The 20,776-nt window shown below is 45.0% G+C and overlaps 1 protein-coding gene and 1 long non-coding RNA gene across 3 annotated transcripts in view; one reads left to right on the forward strand and one right to left on the reverse strand.

Moving 5' to 3' along the window:
* Positions 1-20,776, forward strand: part of LOC115111526 (adhesion G-protein coupled receptor D1-like) — a 74,515-nt gene that overhangs the window by 39,872 nt on the left and 13,867 nt on the right. For both annotated transcript variants that reach the window (XM_029637666.2, XM_065016505.1), the window contains 2 exons: positions 6,755-6,828; positions 10,025-10,148. In XM_029637666.2, coding sequence (XP_029493526.1) covers positions 6,755-6,828; positions 10,025-10,148 — 198 coding nt within the window. The remainder of the gene's footprint in view (positions 1-6,754; positions 6,829-10,024; positions 10,149-20,776) is intronic.
* LOC135570479 (uncharacterized) lies at positions 10,387-15,954 on the reverse strand. Its single transcript, XR_010463539.1, has 2 exons — positions 11,148-15,954; positions 10,387-10,853 (listed from the first exon to the last, which is right to left on the reverse strand). It is a non-coding gene; the product is annotated as an uncharacterized LOC135570479 (long non-coding RNA).

Here is a 20,776-nt window from a genome sequence, read left to right on the forward strand (position 1 = left end):
GACTAAATGGTCACGCGGAATTTGATTGACTTCATGACTCGAGACCGCTGGTGTGGCGGCAATACGGTCCCAGCAACAGCCCTAGGAGAGACCTGAAAATAGCTGTGCAGCTGCCTGATACTCAGCACTCCCCATCCAACCTGACAGAGCTTGAGAAGACCTTCAGAGAAGAATGGGAGAAAATCCCCAAATGTCGGTGTGCCAAGCTTGTAGCATCATACCGAAGAAGACTCGAGGCTGTAATCACTGCCCAAAGTGCTTCAACAAAGTATTGAGCAAAGGGTCTGAATACTTATGTAAATGTAATGTTTTATTTTTTTTTGCTTTGTCATTATGTGGTATTGTGTGTAGATTGGTGAGGGGAAAAAAACTGTTAATCCATTTTAGAATAAGGCTGTAATGTAACAAAATATGGAAAAAGTCAAGGGGTCTGAATACTTTCCGAATGCACTGTATATTTAGAAGTTGCATACCTCACACATTACTTTTTGTCTGTAACCATTACCAGAAAAGAGGTAAATATGCTATTACTGGTCTGTTGTGAGCCTGAGGATAGATTCAGCCCAAAAGTGACTGACTATTTTTGGAATTTTTATGTCTTTGGGAGCTGGTGGATACTTCACCTTCCAAACTAGGAGAGAGGGAAACTGCTCAAACAGTATGTGGAAGACCTTTCCCGTCATTGTTCACTCTGCTCTTTACTGTCTGTCTAACTCCACTCCAAAAATGGCCTCCAGTGGCGTGCCTCCACTGCTCAGGGGTAGCTAAATGATTTGTGATTGACCCTTCTGCTTTCCCAACGGTTTTAGCCAGCCAGAGGAGAGAGAGAGACATCTAGTCTGATTAAAGTCTCAGAAGGGGAATTGTGTCAGCAGCAGTATAGTACTGTCAGCTTCACCATCCTGGTCATGGTGCCATGGTAACAACAGGTCTTGTGTATTAGTAACACTGTAGTAGAACAGCAGTCACTTACTGTCAGATCTCGAACACAACAGTAGACACCTTTGACCATTTACCTCACATGGAGAATGCCTGTTTTATGAGCAGAAAAAGAAAAACAATGTCATGAACCCTATTGCTGTGAATGCCTAAAACTATAGGTCATTCATTGACACTGTCACCAGTCGTAATGATCCATAATGACTTTGTCTTATGGCTATTAGCATCGTTCACAGGGGAGGCCAAACAGGTCTGAATGGATGGTCAGTGAATCTGGCCTTGCACCTGTATGCTCAGACCCTCACCAAACATCTACTTAGGTCATTTCCTTCCAGAGCTAACTGGCAGTGTCGTATCAGTCCGGTCCAAGGTGACACCACGCCAGTCAATAGGGTTCTGGGGAGCGGCTCCGATACGGAGTGAAAGTGTTATCGGGTCTCTTGGAGGCCTGTGAGCTTTCTCACGCCATTCTGCACTAGTGCTGATTGGGCCCTGGCTCCAGCTGTGATTTATTAGTCCTGTCCGACGTGGGTCTGGCGTGGGAGGACCAGCGGAGAGGAGAGGGGGCACTGGGGTCTGTAGTGAAACATGAATACATACATAAAAAACCTACCCCCCCTCCCCATCCCTCTCCCCATTCTCCTCTTCACTCAAGCATCACACTGACGGTATGAGGTGAAGAAATGGAAAGAGTGATTTCACAAGGAATGCCGGTGTTGTTCAGTGTCAAAATTGAAAGAATAGAAAAAAAGGTTTAGACAGGCAGGACTTGAGTTTACAGGCTAATAAAGCTGTGTGTTGGAGAGGCGGCAGTGGCTGCATGAGAGGGACTGTGGGCAGCGGAGGAATGGAGAGGGAGTAGTGTAGGAGCGGTGGTGGCTGCTGTCTCTCCCAGAGTTGACCCACACATTCATAGTGTACTACAGCAGGCCCTTTTAGCAGGTACTGGAAGGAAAGGGCAAGAATGAATGTTCTGTTCCATATTGACTTCGTTTTATAAATATAGCTTGTGCATTATAATTGATCACATTTTGATCGATCTACTGTATGTCTTTTAAAACAAAAGGGGATGAGAGAATGAGGGAGTGTTTCTTTGGAGGGGAGAGCAGGCTAGTGATTGCAAGTCTAGTAGACTTTCAGGAGCTTCCAATTAAGGCATGAATGCTGAATAACTGTGGATTAATTCATCAAGAACTGGGAAAATAAACCCACCAAAACCTTTAAGAACCCTGATACCCAATATTTTTTTAAAGTAAGCCAAAGCTGGTATCAGTTGTCTTTGCCACTATAATAAGCAGTCTTTATTGCCAGTCTTTTAATAACTCTCAGTACACACCCAATCCAAACCCTGTGGGTGAGTCTCTCTCTATCTATCCCTCCCTCCCTCCCTCCCTCCCTCACACACAGACTTACACATTTGGGCCAGCTCGCAGATCAATCGCAGATGGAGGTCTGGCGATTGCTATCCTTCTCTTGCCAGGAGCTTTGCATTAAGGGTCTCTCTCACTCCCCCGCCTCACTTTCTTCCTCCCTTGCTCTGTTCCCCTTTCCCAGAGTTACTCAGATGGAACTTCCTTTCAATTTCCTGGTGCAAAAGAGAAAGTGATGGTTTGGCACATACTGTTAAGTAACATTCCCCCATATTCATACAACTTGTCATTTCTTAAAGTAAAGTTTGTTAGAATACAATTCCAAGTATCTTGAGACACTTCCTAGAAATTCAACAACGTGCCATGCTATTTTTCAACCAAGGATATTTCAATATAACTTGAGTGATCTTGTTAGACTTCCAGATCTCGGTATCCCGCCCCATCAACATAAAATGGCAACTTCACTTTTCTTCACACCCTTCACACTTATCAACACTTACATAGTTGTTTTGTGTGTCTACCTTGGAGGCTCAGCCCAGACCACAGCTGCGAGCCTTGCATTTCCCCTGACATCATGACCTCACTCTGCTCTGGGCCAGTTGTGTTGTCCAGTGCTACTCAGATGGTTTCTCCACATGCTCTAAATTAGATGGTGTGTCTGTCACCATGGACCTTCATAGCAACATTACCTGTTCATTAAGCCCGAACTGTGCTGGGGTTAGCTTAGACCAATTATTTTAAAGTGGGTCCCAGTCTGAAAGGATCTCATATCAGATCTCAGATCAGTGATGTGTCACTGTGATACTAACCTGCTATGCTGTGGTCCATTTGGCCTGCTGGACTGGATCGTGTTTCACTACACCTCTGTGTGCCTGTCTCAGAGATAAAGTGTTTCCTTTTATGGCTAATTTCAGCTACTAAGTGTTTCTGTGGAGATATGCATATGTTTGCACTTTCTACATGTTATTTAGTGGAACCAGACACAGAGTTCTGTCTCCTGATTAATCAAACAATAAGGCAACAAAGAAAATTAATTCATGTTTTTCGGTGGAATTGTGTCACTGATGCAGACAGTCGTGCTGTTAGACTAATTTTCAGTGGTGAAGACTGCATCTGTCCCACACCACACACCTCCGAATAGTCCTACATTACACCCGGTCTTTCCATGTCCTCAGTAAGAATGCTACATATTACAGGATATCTAAAATATATGTTTTGTGCGGGTGTGCTAGCTGTTAATGATAAGCTTATGCCACTCATCCCCGCGGCACAACACTCCCTCCCAATCTCCCCCTAATGTTGTTATGCAACACGCTGCCACATGATAGGCATGTAGTAATGATGTCATGATAGGCACTGGTCTCTCATTGATTGAGATGTATTGAGTTGACAGACACAGTAAAGGATGGACTGCTTACTTCACAACTGATTCAATGGTCACTCTGTTGCTCATTCTCTGCCTCCCTCTGGCAGTCAGTCTCTCATTCTCTTCCTCTTTCCCTCTGACTGTCTCTCTGTCTCTGTCTTTCTCTCTGTCGTCTGCTCTCTGTCTCCTCCTCAGATGAGGTTTGAAGTGATTTCCAAGTCTCATTTTGCTGGCCCTCTTATGTTAATAAAGTGCTGGAGCGGAGCTCTCTTCCCTGGCAGACAGTGAGGCCGCAGGGCACCAGGGAGAGATGGGAGGCCGCAGGGCACCAGGGAGAGATGGGGAGGGAGCAGGGCACCAGGGAGAGACGGGGAGGGAGCAGGGCACCAGGGAGAGACGGGGAGGGAGCAGGGCACCAGGGAGAGACGGGGAGGGAGCAGGGCACCAGGGAGAGACGGGGAGGGAGCAGGGCACCAGGGAGAGATGGGGAGGGAGCAGGGCACCAGGGAGAGACGGGGAGGGAGCAGGGCACCAGGGAGAGACGGGGAGGTAGCAGGGCACCAGGGAGAGACGGGGGAGGGAGCAGGGCACCAGGGAGAGATGGGGAGGGAGCAGGGAACAAGGGAGAGACGGGGAGGGAGCAGGGCACCAGTGAGAGACGGGGAGGGAGCAGGGCACCAGGGAGAGACGGGAGGGAGCAGGGCACCAGGGAGAGATGGGGAGGGAGCAGGGCACCAGGGAGAGACGGGGAGGGAGCAGGGCACCAGGGAGAGACGGGGAGGGAGCAGGGCACCAGTGAGAGATGGGGAGGGAGCAGGGCACCAGGGAGAGACGGGGTGGGAGCAGGGCACCAGGGAGAGACGGGATGGAGCAGGGCAGCAGGGAGAGACGGGAGGGAGCAGGGCACCAGGGAGAGACGGGGAGGGAGCAGGGCACCAGGGAGAGACGGGGTGGGAGCAGGGCACCAGGGAGAGACGGGGAGGGAGCAGGGCACCAGGGAGAGACGGGGAGGGAGCAGGGCACCAGGGAGAGACGGGGAGGGAGCAGGGCACCAGTGAGAGATGGGGAGGGAGCAGGGCACCAGGGAAAGACTGGGTGGGAGCAGGGCACCAGGGAGAGATGGGGAGGGAGCAGGGCACCAGGGAGAGACGGGGAGGGAGCAGGGCACCAGGGAGAGACGGGGAGGGAGCAGGGCACCAGGGAGAGACGGGGAGGGAGCAGGGCAGCAGGGAGAGACGGGGAGGGAGCAGGGCAGCAGGGAGAGACGGGGGAGCAAGCCAGTCAGTCAGGTAGTCAATGTGTGTCTGGTCAGAGTGTGTAACATTTTCCCTCCCTGTATTCTCTCAATGTGGAAAATGAGTCCCCCGTCCCCTCTGTAACATAATAGCATCATCAAAGTTTCAGCGATAGTAGAGAACAAATGTTCCAGAGTTAAAGGGATGCCTGATGGCAGTCTGTAATTGTTATTTCTCTTCCTGGGCTGTGAATGGATCCTAGTTGTACCTCACTCTCCCATCTGCTTCTATTTACTCCTGACAAGAACCAGTGAGTTATTCAGCACCTTGTCAAAGACAGACGTTGCCCATGCTGATGGGGTGCATGTGTGCTGCTCTATGGAACACACTGTCCTATCTGTACATATCCCTAGCACAATGTTTAGGTGAGCAACACACTGAATTTGGGCCATATCTAACATAATATTAAGCAGACAGCCTATTGTAGGGCCAGGAAAGAGACACATGCACAAGACATCGAGCCTCACTGTCAGCTTCACTCTCCCTCTCACTCACTTTTTCCAGAAGGTCCATCTCAACATACTCTGATATAATTTCTCCATTAAGGCCCAGGGAATAAGGAGAGGTGGGTCTGCTGTAGATGTTACACCACGCCAGCCTATGAAAGCTTTGCTTTGTGTTGAGGAAAGATTGGACAGAGTGTTAAGTTGAACCTGAAACCATGGCCAGGCCCTAATTACCACATTCCTACGACTTCAACCATTAGCTCACTGTCTCTGGGGACTCCAAATTTGATTTAAGGAATTACATGGAAAAAGTGAGTTATAATAAAATAAAATGCTTTAAGACAGTAAGGAGTCTCACACAATACAATAATCCACTTTGCTGTGCGGCTGAGCCGTTGTTATGCTCTAGCTAGTTATTCTGATGTCTTCTTTAGATGTTTAATGGTTTCTCAGCACGAGTGGAGAGAGAATTGTTACTTGATTTCACAAAACAAAAAGCAAATAGGTGGTTCATTCTTCCAAATTCAAAAAGAGATGGCTATTTTTGGAGCGCACTGAGCCAGCTCTAATGGTCTTGTTAAGCTTATGGATGAAGGGGAAGCCAACTGGAGTCACAGAAAGCCAGCTGGAGAGAGCTGCTCATGTCCAAAGGGTTCCATACCACTGTCATGATGATTACAGTAACATGCATTTTCCTAACAGGTTGCTCTGGGTTATGGGGGTAAACAAACACTAGTGTGGCCATCACACAGACTACTAATACAATCAAGTCGATTATTTTCTATTCAACCTTTCTTTTACCCGGTTGTCCCATTCATAAAATAACCACTTTTTCAAGGGAGACCTGGAATTGTGTTTCTTCAAGTTCATTTCTGTTTAGAAATATAAGATGATGGCCTTCTTTGGCAGTATATTGTGACGAAGAAAATGCCAAAGGGATATCAAAATGTCACATGCCTACTCTCTTAGGGGGAAAAAAGGTTCTATATAGAATCAAAAAGTCCACAAAGAACCACTTTTGGTTCCAGGTAGAACCCCTTTGGTTCCATGTAGAACCCTTTCCACAGGGGGTTTTATATGGAACACAAAGTAATTCTACCTGGAACCAACCTTCTGGGCAGAACTTGGTTTCCACGTCATTCCAATGAAATTATGTTCAATCAATGTTTGTGCCCAGTGGGAAAAAAGGTTCTACCTGGAACCAAAAGGGTTATCCTATGGGGACAGCCACATAACCCTTATAGAACCCTTTTTTCTAAGAGTGTACCTCACAATAGAGGTTTGGGAAGTAGCCTAGAGCGGTAACCGTGAAATGACGACCTTGTTTTATTTTTTCAGAACAGGGATCAGCAGTGTCAAGCCTTAAACCAGAGCAACAAAGTGTACCTCTACTGTGCCTTTCTCGACTACAGGTTGGTTTACATATTCACACTAAGATATGGCTAGAGCTATGTTAATGAAATTGGGATGTAACAGTACGGTATGTGGATATTAGGGAATTAGGAATCACAAGGAGACGAGTGTGTTGCCATAGGCTAAATGTATAAGGAGCTTTACTGGATAAGAGCGTCTGCTAAATGACTTAAATGTAAATGTAAATGTACTATAATGTGTCCTATATATAGGAAAACATACAGTGCCTTGCGAAAGTATTCGGCCCCCTTGAACTTTGCGACCTTTTGCCACATTTCAGGCTTCAAACATAAAGATATAAAACTGTATTTTTTGTGAAGAATCAACAACAAGTGGGACACAATCATGAAGTGGAACGACATTTATGGGATATTTCAAACTTTTTTAACAAATCAAAAACTGAAAAATTGGGCGCGCAAAATTATTCAGCCCCTTTACTTTCAGTGCAGCAAACTCTCTCCAGAAGTTCAGTGAGGATCTCTGAATGATCCAATGTTGACCTAAATGACTAATGATGATAAATACAATCCACCTGCGTGTAATCAAGTCTCTGTATAAATGCACCTGCACTATGATAGTCTCAGAGGTCCGTTAAAAGCGCAGAGAGCATCATGAAGAACAAGGAACACACCAGGCAGGTCTGAGATACTGTTGTGAAGAAGTTTAAAGCCGGATTTGGATACAAAAAGATTTCCCAAGCTTTAAACATCCCAAGGAGCACTGTGCAAGCGATAATATTGAAATGGAGGGAGTATCAGACCACTGCAAATCTACCAAGACCTGGCCGTCCGTCTAAACTTTCAGCTCATACAAGGAGAAGACTGATCAGAGATGCAGCCAAGAGGTCCATGATCACTCTGGATGAACTGCAGAGATCTACAGCTGAGGTGGGACACTCTGTCCATAGGACAACAATCAGTCGTATATTGCACAAATCTGGCCTTTATGGAAGAGTGGCAAGAAGAAAGCCATTTCTTAAAAGATATCCATAAAAAGTGTCGTTTAAAGTTTGCCACAAGCCACCTGGGAGACACACCAAACATGTGGAAGAAGGTGCTCTGGTCAGATGAAACCAAAATGGAACTTTTTGGAAACAATGCAAAACGTTATGTTTGGCGTAAAAGCAGCACAGCTCATCACCCTGAACACACCATCTCCACTGTCAAACATGGTGGTGGCAGCATCATGGTTTGGGCCTGCTTTTCTTCAGCAGGGACAGGGAAGATGGTTAAAATTGATGGGAAGATGGATGGATCCAAATACAGGACCATTCTGGAAGAAAACCTGATGGAGTCTGCAAAAGACCTGAGACTGGGATGGAGATTTGTCTTCCAACAAGACAATGATCCAAAACATAAAGCAAAATCTACAATGGAATGGTTCAAAAATAAACATATCCAGGTGTTAGAATGGCCAAGTCAAAGTCCAGACCTGAATCCAATCGAGAATCTGTGGAAAGAACTGAAAACTGCTGTTCACAAATGCTCTCCATCCAACCTCACTGAGCTCGAGCTGTTTTGCAAGAAGGAATGGGAAAAAATGTCAGTCTCTTGATGTGCAAAACTGATAGAGACATACCCCAAGCGACTTACAGCTGTAATCGCAGCAAAAGGTGGCGCTACAAAGTATTAACTTAAGGGGGCTGAATAATTTTGCACGCCCAATTTTTCAGTTTTTGATTTGTTAAAAAAGTTTGAAATATCCGATAAATGTCGTTCCACTTCATGATTGTGTCCCACTTGTTGTTGATTCTTCACAAAAAAAATACAGTTTTATATCTTTATGTTTGAAGCCTGAAATGTGGCAAAAGGTCGCAAAGTTCAAGGGGGCCGAATACTTTCGCAAGGCACTGTATAGTCTAGTCTTGAGTATGAATCATAATCATATACATTACATCCATGATGCATAGAATCAATACATTTGGCACAGTATATCTTGAGTAAGGGGGTGCAGCAACCTTCTTTAAAAACTTTGACATTTGATTTAAAAACTATAAATCAGTGTGAATTGTTAGTGTTTTATTTAGACTTATAATGCTTACTCTCCCCTTGTGCTTCATGAAAAACATTGAAATACTGAACAGCCCTTTTAAAAATGAAATTCAGCAAAACATATGTGTTAATGGGCCTCCCACATAACCTTTATAATCAGGCTTAGGGAGTGTGGATTGTAGATGTATCATTGCTATTATGGTGACAGGCATGTTTGTGTGCCTATCTCTGTCTGAGCTTATTGTGCGTCGATATGTCACTGTGTGTGTCGCCGTCCTTTACCTGACTGGCTGTCTCCTGTGTCTCCGTCCTCTACCTGACTGTCTGTCTCCTGTGTCTCCGTCCTCTACCTGACTGTCTGTCTCCTGTGTCTCCGTCCTCTAGCTGACTGTCTGTCTCCTGTATCTCCGTCCTCTACCTGACTGTCTGTCTCCTGTATCTCCGTCCTCTACCTGACTGGCTGTCTTCTGTGTCTCCGTCCTCTACCTGACTGGCTGTCTCCTGTATCTCCGTCCTCTACCTGACTGTCAGTCTCCTGTATCTCCGTCCTTTACCTGACTGTCTGTCTCCTGTATCTCCGTCCTTTACCTGACTGGCTGTCTCCTGTGTTGCTGTCCTTTACCTGACTGTCTGTCTCCTGTATCTCCGTCCTCTACCTGACTGTCTGTCTCCTGTATCTCCGTCCTTTACCTGACTGGCTGTCTCCTGTATCTCCGTCCTTTACCTGACTGGCTGTCTCCTGTATCTCCATCCTCTACCTGACTGTCTGTCTCCTGTATCTCCGTCCTCTACCTGACTGTCAGTCTCCTGTATCTCCGTCCTTTACCTGACTGTCTGTCTCCTGTATCTCCGTCCTTTACCTGACTGGCTGTCTCCTGTGTTGCTGTCCTTTACCTGACTGTCTGTCTCCTGTATCTCCGTCCTCTACCTGACTGTCTGTCTCCTGTATCTCCGTCCTTTACCTGACTGGCTGTCTCCTGTATCTCCGTCCTTTACCTGACTGGCTGTCTCCTGTATCTCCATCCTCTACCTGACTGTCTGTCTCCTGTATCTCCGTCCTCTACCTGACTGTCTGTCTCCTGTATCTCCGTCCTTTACCTGACTGGCTGTCTCCTGTGTCTCCGTCCTCTACCTGACTGGCTGTCTCCTGTGTCACCGTCCTCTACCTGACTGACTGGCTGGCTGCCTGTCTATCTTCTGTCAGTTCAAAGGAGGGTGTTTGGTCCAATGAGGGCTGTGTGCGGTCCGAAGGGAACATGTCCTACTCGGTGTGTCTGTGTAATCATCTCACCAACTTCGCCATCCTCATGCAGGTGGTGCCCATGGAGGTAAGATCCCCTCTCCTCTCCTCCACAACATGTCCCATGCAGATGCTCGCTGTGTGTATGTCCCTCTTTGTTCTTGTTTATCCATCAGTGCACCACAGTATGTGATTTATGTATATTTGGACAGGGGTCTGTGGTTCACCACACAGTAACTTCCCCCTCCCCTTCCAGAGGTCCTGGTTCTGTTAGAGTTTTCAGCATTCCTCTCCTGTAGGTCATTTATGGGCCCAGAGTAACAATGTTGGTTTCACTATTGCTTTATTAGGACAATGCTGCGGACTACCATAATGAGGTGTGGTCCTTTGGACCTTGACATCAAATTGATTTATATAGCCCTTCTAACATCAGCTGATATATCAAAATGCTGTACAGAAACTCAGCCTAAAACCCCAATCAGCAATCAATGCAGGTGTAGAAGCACAGTGGCTAGGACAATCTCCCTAGAAAGGCCAAAACCTAGGAAGAAACCTAAAGAGCAACCAGGCTATGAGGGGTGGCCAGTCCTCTTCTGGCTGTGCCGGGTGGAGATTATAACAGAACATGGCCAAGATGTTCAAATATTCATAAATGACCAGCATGGTCAAATAATAGTAATCACAGTGAACAGGTCAGGGTTGAAACTGGAGCAGCTGCACGGCCAGGTGGACTGGGGACAAAAAGGAGTCATCATGCCAGGTTGTCCTGAGGCATGGTCGTAGGGCTTAGGTCCTCCGAGAGAGAGAAAGAAAGAAAGAGAGAATTAGAGAGAGCATACTTATATTCACACAGGACATTGGATAAGACAGGAGAAATACTCCAGATATAACAGACTGACCCTAGCCCCCCGACACATAAACTACTGCAACATAAATACTGGAGGCTGAGACAGGAGGGGTCAGGAGACACTGAGGCCCCATCCGATGATACCCCCGGACAGGGCCAAACAGGCAGGATATAACCCCACCCACTTTGCCAAAGCACAGCCCCCACACCACTAGAGGGATATCTTCAACTCCAACTTACCATCCTGAGACAAGGCCGAGTATAGCCCAAAAATATCTCCGCCACGGCACAACCCAAGGGGGGACGCCAACCCAGACAGGAAGACCCAATGTGACTCAACCCACTCAAGTCACGCACCCCTCCTAGGGACGGCATGGAAGAGCACCAGTTAGCCACTGACTCAGCTCCTGTAATAGGGTTAAAGGCAGAGAATCCCAGTGGAGAGAGGGGAACCGGCCAGGCAGAGATAGCAAGGGCGGTTCGTTGCTCCAGTGCCTTTCCGTTCACCTTCACACTCCTGGGCCAGACTACACTCAATCATAGGACCTACTGAAGAGATGAGTCTTCAATAAAGACTTAAAGGTTGAGACCAAGTCTGCGTCACTCACATGGGTAAGCAGACCATTCCAAAAAATGGAGCTCTATAGGAGAAAGCCCTGCCTCCAGCTGTTTGCTTAGAAATTCTAGGGACAATTAGGAGGCCTGCGTCTTGTGACGTAGCGTGCGTGTAGGTATGTACTGCAGGACCAAATCGGAAAGATCGGTAGAAGCAAGCTCATGTAATGCTTTGTAGGTTAGCAGTAAAACCTTGAAATCAGTCCTTGCCTTAACAGGAAGCCAGTGTAGGGAGGCTAGCACTGGAGTAATATGATCAAATTTTGGGGTTCTAGTCAGGATTCTAGCAGCCGTATTTAGCACTAACTGAAGTGTATTTAGTGCTTTATCCGGGTAGCCGGAAAGTAGAGCATTGCAGTAGTCTAACCTAGAAGTAACAAAAGCATGGATACATTTTTCTGCATCCTTTTTGGGCAGAACATTTCTGATGTTTGCAATGTTACGTAGATGGAAAAAAAGCTGTCCTTGAAAGAGTCTTGATATGTTTGTCAAAAGATAGATTAGAGTCCAGAGTAACGCCGAGGTCCTTCACAGTTTTATTTGAGACGACTGTACAACCATTAAGATTAATTGTCAGATTCAACAGAAGATCTCTTTGTTTCTTGGGACCTAGAACAAGCATCTCTGTTTTGTCCGAGTTTAATAGTAGAAAGTTTGCAGCCATCCACTTCCTTATGTCTGAAACACATGCTTCTAGCGAGGGCAATTTTGGGGCTTCACCATGTTTCATTGAAATGTACAGCTGTGTGTCATCCGCATAGCAGTGAAAGTTTACATTATGTTTTTGAATAACATCCCCAAGAGGTAAAATATATAGTGAAAACAATAGTGGTCCTAAAACGGAACCTTGAGGAACACCGAAATTTACAGTTGATTTGTCAGAGGACAAACCATTCACAGAGACAAACTGCCTTGGAAGTGAGGGAACTAACATTAAGTAGCCCTATTTTGAGATGTGAGGTATCACGATCTCTTTCAATAATGGTAGGAATGAAGGAGGTCTTTATTCTAGTGAGATTGCTAAGGCGAACATCGAGGCACAGACATGGTCTCAATGGGGATAGCTGAGTTGACTACACTGACTGTGCTAGTGGCAGACTCCACTAAGCTGGCAGGCTGGCTAACAGCCTGCTGCCTGGCCTGCACCCTATTTCATTGTGGTGTTAGGGGAGTTAGAGTCCTGTCTATGTTCGTAGATAAGATGAGAGCACTCCTCCAGCTAGGATGGAGTCCGTCACGCCTCAACAGGCCAGGCTTGGTCCTGTTTGTGGGTGAGTCCCAGAAAGAGGGCCAATTATCTACAAATTCTATCTTTTGGCAGGGGCAGAAAACAGTTTTCAACCAGCGGTTGAGTTGTGAGATTCTGCTGTAGAGCTCATCATGTTGGGGCCTCCTGGGTGGCGCAGTGGTTAAGGGCGCTATACTGCAGCACCAGCTGTGCCACCAGAGACTCTGGGTTCGCGCCCAGGCTCTGTCGTAACCGGCCGTGACCGGGAGGTCCGTGGGGCGACGCACAATTGGCCTAGCGTCGTCCGGGTTAGGGAGGATTTGGCCGGTAGGGAAATCCTTGTCTCATCGCGCACCAGCGGCGGGCCGGGCGCAGTGCGCACTAACCAAGGTTGCCAGGTGCACAGTGTTTCCTCCGACACATTGGTGCGCTTGGCTTCCGGGGGTTGGATGCGCACTGTGTCAAGAAGCAGTGCGGCTTGGTTGGGTTGCGTATCGGAGGACGCATGACTTTCAACCTTCGTCTCTCCCGAGCCCGTACGGGAGTTGCGATGAGACACGATAGTAGCTACTAACAATTGGATACCACGAAATTGGGGAGAAAAAGGGGGTAAAATTCAAAATATAAATAAAATAAAAAAGAAGGCATCATGTTAATGTTACTGTTGGAGGTCCTGACGAACCACGTCCAGATAAAGCGTCCGGAGTGAAAAAGTTGAATAAAAAAAAGTTGAGTGAGGGGAAAAACTAAAAATATAAACGGTAATTAAAAAGTAAAAAAACGTAAAGTTGTCAGGTAGCAAAGTAAGGTTAGCAACAAAACACACAGTAGCACGTAAACAAGTCTGCAAGTTGTGACCGGAAATGACACGTATGACAGGTACATGAGGCAATGTACATTCTAAAAGACATTCTATTCCCACAGTCAGTCTGGCTCAGGGATTCTCGTTCTATAGCCTCTTTGTAATAGATATACAAACAAACTAATTACATGTCAATATTATACCATGAAGGCCACAGTCTCCTTCTTGTTGTAAACCTGTACCCCAAACTTTTAAAGGAGCACATTTCAGATCACATCAGTTTATCACCATTAGTGCATTGTTTTCTCCTAAATGAAAAAAATCTAACATGTTCCATACAAGAGAAGCAAGGTCTTTAACCCTCCTCTGTTATCAAAAGGCCAGGAGCCTCATTTATCAATAATGCGTAGGCACAAATCTGTTCGTAAACCATGCGTGGGATCATTTCCACACAGTGTTAAATGTATCAATATGAGCGTTTGCTTGAGAGCTTGCATAAATGTATGCACAGCCATGACCATGCATACACAATGCCATGTGGTGGAATAAGAGAACTGCTCGTCAAGCTTTGAATGGGGAAAATATGTTGAAAATGTGTGAAATTGTGAGAGTAATAATTACATATTTTTTTCGATGTCATTGTATTTCAATTGTGAATTCAACATATCTTGACAGGCTATATCATATATAGTAATTTGACCACATCAGTGCATTTGTTACAATAATATCCCATATAAAGTACAGTAATTTGTTAAATTAGGGGCACGTGTGTAAGTGAAAGCATTGTTGAAGTACTGTAAAAGATTGAGGAAATGGGGAGAGATAATGGAACATTTCATGAGAGGCTGATCTTGCTCTGTTGGAAGTTTTGGCACATGCTGCATTTTGCAGAGAGAAGGTTTATAGCTACAGGTGGGAGTTTTTTTTAAAGAAAGTACAGATTGGCTCGTCAAATATCGTTTCCCAAAAACAATCTTATTGGATTTTTGCGAGGATTTTAAAACTTCTTATGGCTTAGATCCCGCTACCGGGATCGATATGACAACAGCCAGTGAAAGTGCAGGGCGCCAAATTCAAACAACAGAAATCTCATAATTAAAATTCCTCAAACATACAAGTATTTTACACAATTTTAAAGATAAACTTGTTGTTAATCCCACCACAGTGTCCGATTTCAAAAAGGCTTTACGACGAAAGCACACCAAATGATTGTTAGGTCAGTACCTAGTCACAGAAATACACAGCCATTTTTCCAGCCAAAGAGAGGAGTCACAAAAAGCAGAAATAGAGATAAAAATGTATCACTAACCTTTGATGATCTTCATCAGATGACACTCATAGGACTTCATGTTACACAATACATGTATGTTTTGTTCGATAAATCTCAGTTTACATTGGCGTGCTACGTTCAGTAATGTTTTGCTTCCAAAAACATCCAGTGATTTTGCAGAGAGCCACATCAATTTACAGAAATACTCATCATAAATGTTGATGAAAATACAAGTTTTATGCATGGAACTTTAGATAAACTTCTCCTTAATGCAACCGCTGTGTCAGATTTCCAAAAAAGCTTTACCGAAAAAGCACACCATGCAATAATCTGGTTACGGCGCTCAGACACAAAAACAAGCCATACAGATATCCGCCATGATGTGGAGTCAGTAAAAGTCAGAAATCGCATTATAAATATTCACTTACCTTTGATCATCTTCATCAGAATGCACTCCCAGGAATGCCAGTTCCACAATAAATGTTTGTTTTGTTCGAAAAAAGTCCATAATTTATGTCCAAATACTTCCTTTTTGTTCGCGCCTTGAGTTCACAAATCCAAATTCACGACGCGCAGGTCAGACGAAATGTCAACAAATTCCATTACAGTTCGTAGAAACATGTCAAACAATGTATAGAATCAATCTTTAGGATGTTTTTAACATAACTCTTCAATAATGTTTAAACCGGTGAATTCCTTTGTCTTTAGAAAGGAAAAGGAACGTAGCTACCTCTCACGGGAGCGCGCGTGATCAGCTCATGGCAGACACCTGATTGAAAGAGCTCTCATTCCCTCCTCCTTTACAGTAGAAGCCTGAAACAAGGTTCTAAAGACTGTTGACATCTGGTGGAAGCCTTAGGAAGTGCAATATGACCCCATAGACACTGTATATTCGATAGGCAATGAGTTGAAAAACTACAAACCTCAGATTTCCCACTTCCTGGTTGGATTTTTTCTCAGGTTTTTGCCTGCCATATGAGTTCTGTTATACTCACAGACATAATTCAAACAGTTTTATAAACTTCAGAGTGTTTTCTATCCAAATCTAATATGCATATCTTAGCTTCTGGGCCTGAGTAGCAGGCGGTTTACTCTGGGCATCTTATACATCCAAGCTACTCAATACTGCCCCCCAGCCATAAGAAGTTTTAAGGCAAGTCGTCCAGGTCCCGAGGCAGCAAAGCATCCTCAAACCATCACACTACCACCATCATGCTTGACCATTGGTATGAGGTTCTTACTGTGGAATGCAGTGTTTTGTTTTCACCAGGCATAATGGGACCCATGTCGTCCAAAAAGTTTCATCAAGACTCAAGGAAGAATGTTCTATGGACAGACAGATGATTCAAAAGTGTGAGTTTTTGGACGACATGGGTTCCATTATGTCTGGTGTAAACCAAACACTCCGTTCCACAGTAAGAACCTCATACCAACGGTCAAGCATGGTGGTGGTAGTGTGATGGTTTGAGGTTGCTTTGCTGCCTCAGGACCTGGACGACTTGCCTTAATAGAAGGAATCATGAATTCTGCTCTGTATCAGATAATTCTACAGGAGAAGGGCAGGCTATCTGTCTGTGAGCTGACTGCTGGGTCATGCAGCAAGACAATAATCCAAAACATACAATCAAGTCTACATGAAAATGGCTAAAAAGCAACACATTTGAAGTTTTGGAGTAGCCTAGTCAAAGTCCATACCTAATCCCAATTGAGATGTTGTGGCAGGACTTGACACGAGCAGTTAATGCTTGAAAACCCACAAATGTTGCTGAGTTACAGCAGTTCGGCATGGAAGAGTGGGACAACATTCCTCCACAGCGATGTGAGAGACTGATCAACAACTACAGGAAGCGCTTTGTTTGAGTCATTGCAGCTAAAGTTGGCACAACCAGTTATTGAGTGTAAGGGGGAATTACTTTTTCACACAGGGGCATTGTGTGTTGCATGACTGTTCATTAAATAAATTAAACAAATACATAATTGTTGTTATTTGATCACTCAGGTTCCCTAATATTAGGTTTTGGTTGAAGATTTGATAACATTCAGTATAAAAACATATACAAAAGTAGATATTCGGTCTTGAACACATTAGTAGGGGGCAAATACTTTTTCACAGCACTGTATGTATGTGTGTGGCGTAAGGCTTGTTGTTGTAGTTTCACAGCACTGTATGTATGTGTGTGGCGTAAGGCTTGTTGTTGTAGTTTCACAGCACTGTATGTATGTGTGTGGCGTAAGGCTTGTTGTTGTAGTTTCACAGCACTGTATGTATGTGTGTGGCGTAAGGCTTGTTGTTGTGGTTTCACAGCACTGTATGTATGTGTGTGGCGTAAGGCTTGTTGTTGTTGTTTCACAGCACTGTATGTATGTGTGTGGCGTAAGGCTTGTTGTTGTAGTTTCACAGCACTGTATGTATGTGTGTGGCGTAAGGCTTGTTGTTGTAGTTTCACAGCACTGTATGTATGTGTGTGGCGTAAGGCTTGTTGTTGTGGTTTCACAGCACTGTATGTATGTGTGTGGCGTAAGGCTTGTTGTTGTGGTTTCACAGCACTGTATGTATGTGTGTGGCGTAAGGCTTGTTGTTGTAGTTTCACAGCACTGTATGTATGTGTGTGGCGTAAGGCTTGTTGTTGTGGTTTCACAGCACTGTATGTATGTGTGTGGCGTAAGGCTTGTTGTTGTAGTTTCACAGCACTGTATGTATGTGTTTGGCGTAAGGCTTGTTGTAGTTTCACAGCACTGTATGTATGTGTGTGGCGTAAGGCTTGTTGTTGTAGTTTCACAGCACTGTATGTATGTGTGTGGCGTAAGGCTTGTTGTTGTGGTTTCACAGCACTGTATGTATGTGTGTGGCGTAAGGCTTGTTGTTGTTGTTTCACAGCACTGTATGTATGTGTGTGGCGTAAGGCTTGTTGTTGTAGTTTCACAGCACTGTATGTATGTGTGTGGCGTAAGGCTTGTTGTTGTAGTTTCACAGCACTGTATGTATGTGTGTGGCGTAAGGCTTGTTGTTGTGGTTTCACAGCACTGTATGTATGTGTGTGGCGTAAGGCTTGTTGTTGTGGTTTCACAGCACTGTATGTATGTGTGTGGCGTAAGGCTTGTTGTTGTAGTTTCACAGCACTGTATGTATGTGTGTGGCGTAAGGCTTGTTGTTGTAGTTTCACAGCACTGTATGTATGTGTGTGGCGTAAGGCTTGTTGTTGTAGTTTCACAGCACGGTATGTATGTGTGTGGCGTAAGGCTTGTTGTTGTGGTTTCACAGCACTGTATGTATGTGTGTGGCATAAGGCTTGTTGTTGTTGTTTCACAGCACTGTATGTATGTGTGTGGCGTAAGGCTTGTTGTTGTAGTTTCACAGCACTGTATGTATGTGTGTGGCGTAAGGCTTGTTGTTGTAGTTTCACAGCACTGTATGTATGTGTGTGGCGTAAGGCTTGTTGTTGTGGTTTCACAGCACTGTATGTATGTGTGTGGCGTAAGGCTTGTTGTTGTAGTTTCACAGCACTGTATGTATGTGTTTGGCGTAAGGCTTGTTGTAGTTTCACAGCACTGTATGTATGTGTGTGGCGTAAGGCTTGTTGTTGTAGTTTCACAGCACTGTATGTATGTGTGTGGCGTAAGGCTTGTTGTTGTAGTTTCACAGCACTGTATGTATGTGTGTGGCGTAAGGCTTGTTGTTGTGGTTTCACAGCACTGTATGTATGTGTGTGGCGTAAGGCTTGTTGTTGTAGTTTCACAGCACTGTATGTATGTGTGTGGCGTAAGGCTTGTTGTTGTGGTTTCACAGCACTGTATGTATGTGTGTGGCGTAAGGCTTGTTGTTGTGGTTTCACAGCACTGTATGTATGTGTGTGGCGTAAGGCTTGTTGTTGTAGTTTCACAGCACTGTATGTATGTGTGTGGCGTAAGGATTGTTGTTGTAGTTTCACAGCACTGTATGTATGTGTGTGGCGTAAGGCTTGTTGTTGTAGTTTCACAGCATTGTATGTATGTGTGTGGCGTAAGGCTTGTTGTTGTAGTTTCACAGCACTGTATGTATGTGTGTGGCGTAAGGCTTGTTGTTGTGGTTTCACAGCACTGTATGTATGTGTGTGGCGTAAGGCTTGTTGTTGTAGTTTCACAGCACTGTATGCATGTGTGTGGCGTAAGGCTTGTTGTTGTTGTTTCACAGCACTGTATGTATGTGTGTGGCGTAAGGCTTGTTGTTGTAGTTTCACAGCACTGTATGTATGTGTGTGGCGTAAGGCTTGTTGTTTCACAGCACTGTATGTATGTGTGTGGCGTAAGGCTTGTTGTTGTGGTTTCACAGCACGGTATGTATGTGTGTGGCGTAAGGCTTGTTGTTGTGGTTTCACAGCACTGTATGTATGTGTGTGGCGTAAGGCTTGTTGTTGTTGTTTCACAGCACTGTATGTATGTGTGTGGCGTAAGGCTTGTTTTTGTAGTTTCACAGCACTGTATGTATGTGTGTGGCGTAAGGCTTGTTGTTGTAGTTTCACAGCACTGTATGTATGTGTGTGGCGTAAGGCTTGTTGTTGTAGTTTCACAGCACTGTATGTATGTGTGTGGCGTAAGGCTTGTTGTTGTAGTTTCACAGCACTGTATGTATGTGTGTGGCGTAAGGCTTGTTGTTGTGGTTTCACAGCACTGTATGTATGTGTGTGGCGTAAGGCTTGTTGTTGTAGTTTCACAGCACTGTATGTATGTGTGTGGCGTAAGGCTTGTTGTTGTAGTTTCACAGCACTGTATGTATGTGTGTGGCGTAAGGCTTGTTGTTGTAGTTTCACAGCACTGTATGTATGTGTGTGGCATAAGGCTTGTTGTTGTGGTTTCACAGCACTGTATGTATGTGTGTGGCGTAAGGCTTGTTGTTGTAGTTTCACAGCACTGTATGTATGTGTGTGGCATAAGGCTTGTTGTTGTGGTTTCACAGCACTGTATGTATGTGTGTGGCGTAAGGCTTGTTGTTGTAGTTTCACAGCACTGTATGTATGTGTGTGTCGTAAGGCTTGTTGTTTCACAGCACTGTATGTATGTGTGTGGCGTAAGGCTTGTTGTTGTGGTTTCACAGCACTGTATGTATGTGTGTGGCGTAAGGCTTGTTGTTGTGGTTTCACAGCACTGTATGTATGTGTGTGGCGTAAGGCTTGTTGTTGTTGTTTCACAGCACTGTATGTATGTGTGTGGCGTAAGGCTTGTTGTTGTAGTTTCACAGCACTGTATGTATGTGTGTGGCGTAAGGCTTGTTGTTGTTGTTTCACAGCACTGTATGTATGTGTGTGGCGTAAGGCTTGTTGTTGTGGTTTCACAGCACTGTATGTATGTGTGTGGCGTAAGGCTTGTTGTTGTTGTTTCACAGCACTGTATGTATGTGTGTGGCGTAAGGCTTGTTGTTGTTGTTTCACAGCACTGTATGTATGTGTGTGGCGTAAGGCTTGTTGTTGTAGTTTCACAGCACTGTATGTATGTGTGTGGCGTAAGGCTTGTTGTTGTAGTTTCACAGCACTGTATGTATGTGTGTGGCGTAATGCTTGTTGTTGTAGTTTCACAGCACTGTATGTATGTGTGTGGCGTAAGGCTTGTTGTTGTAGTTTCACAGCACTGTATGTATGTGTGTGGCGTAAGGCTTGTTGTTGTAGTTTCACAGCACTGTATGTATGTGTGTGGCGTAAGGCTTGTTGTTGTGGTTTCACAGCACTGTATGTATGTGTGTGGCGTAAGGCTTGTTGTTGTAGTTTCACAGCACTGTATGTATGTGTGTGGCGTAAGGCTTGTTGTTGTTGTTTCACAGCACTGTATGTATGTGTGTGGCGTAAGGCTTGTTGTTGTGGTTTCACAGCACTGTATGTATGTGTGTGGCGTAAGGCTTGTTGTTGTTGTTTCACAGCACTGTATGTATGTGTGTGGCGTAAGGCTTGTTGTTGTAGTTTCACAGCACTGTATGTATGTGTGTG

The sequence above is a fragment of the Oncorhynchus nerka genome, unplaced genomic scaffold, assembly GCF_034236695.1.
Source record: "Oncorhynchus nerka isolate Pitt River unplaced genomic scaffold, Oner_Uvic_2.0 unplaced_scaffold_2___fragment_2___debris, whole genome shotgun sequence".
Classification (NCBI taxonomy): domain Eukaryota; kingdom Metazoa; phylum Chordata; class Actinopteri; order Salmoniformes; family Salmonidae; genus Oncorhynchus; species Oncorhynchus nerka.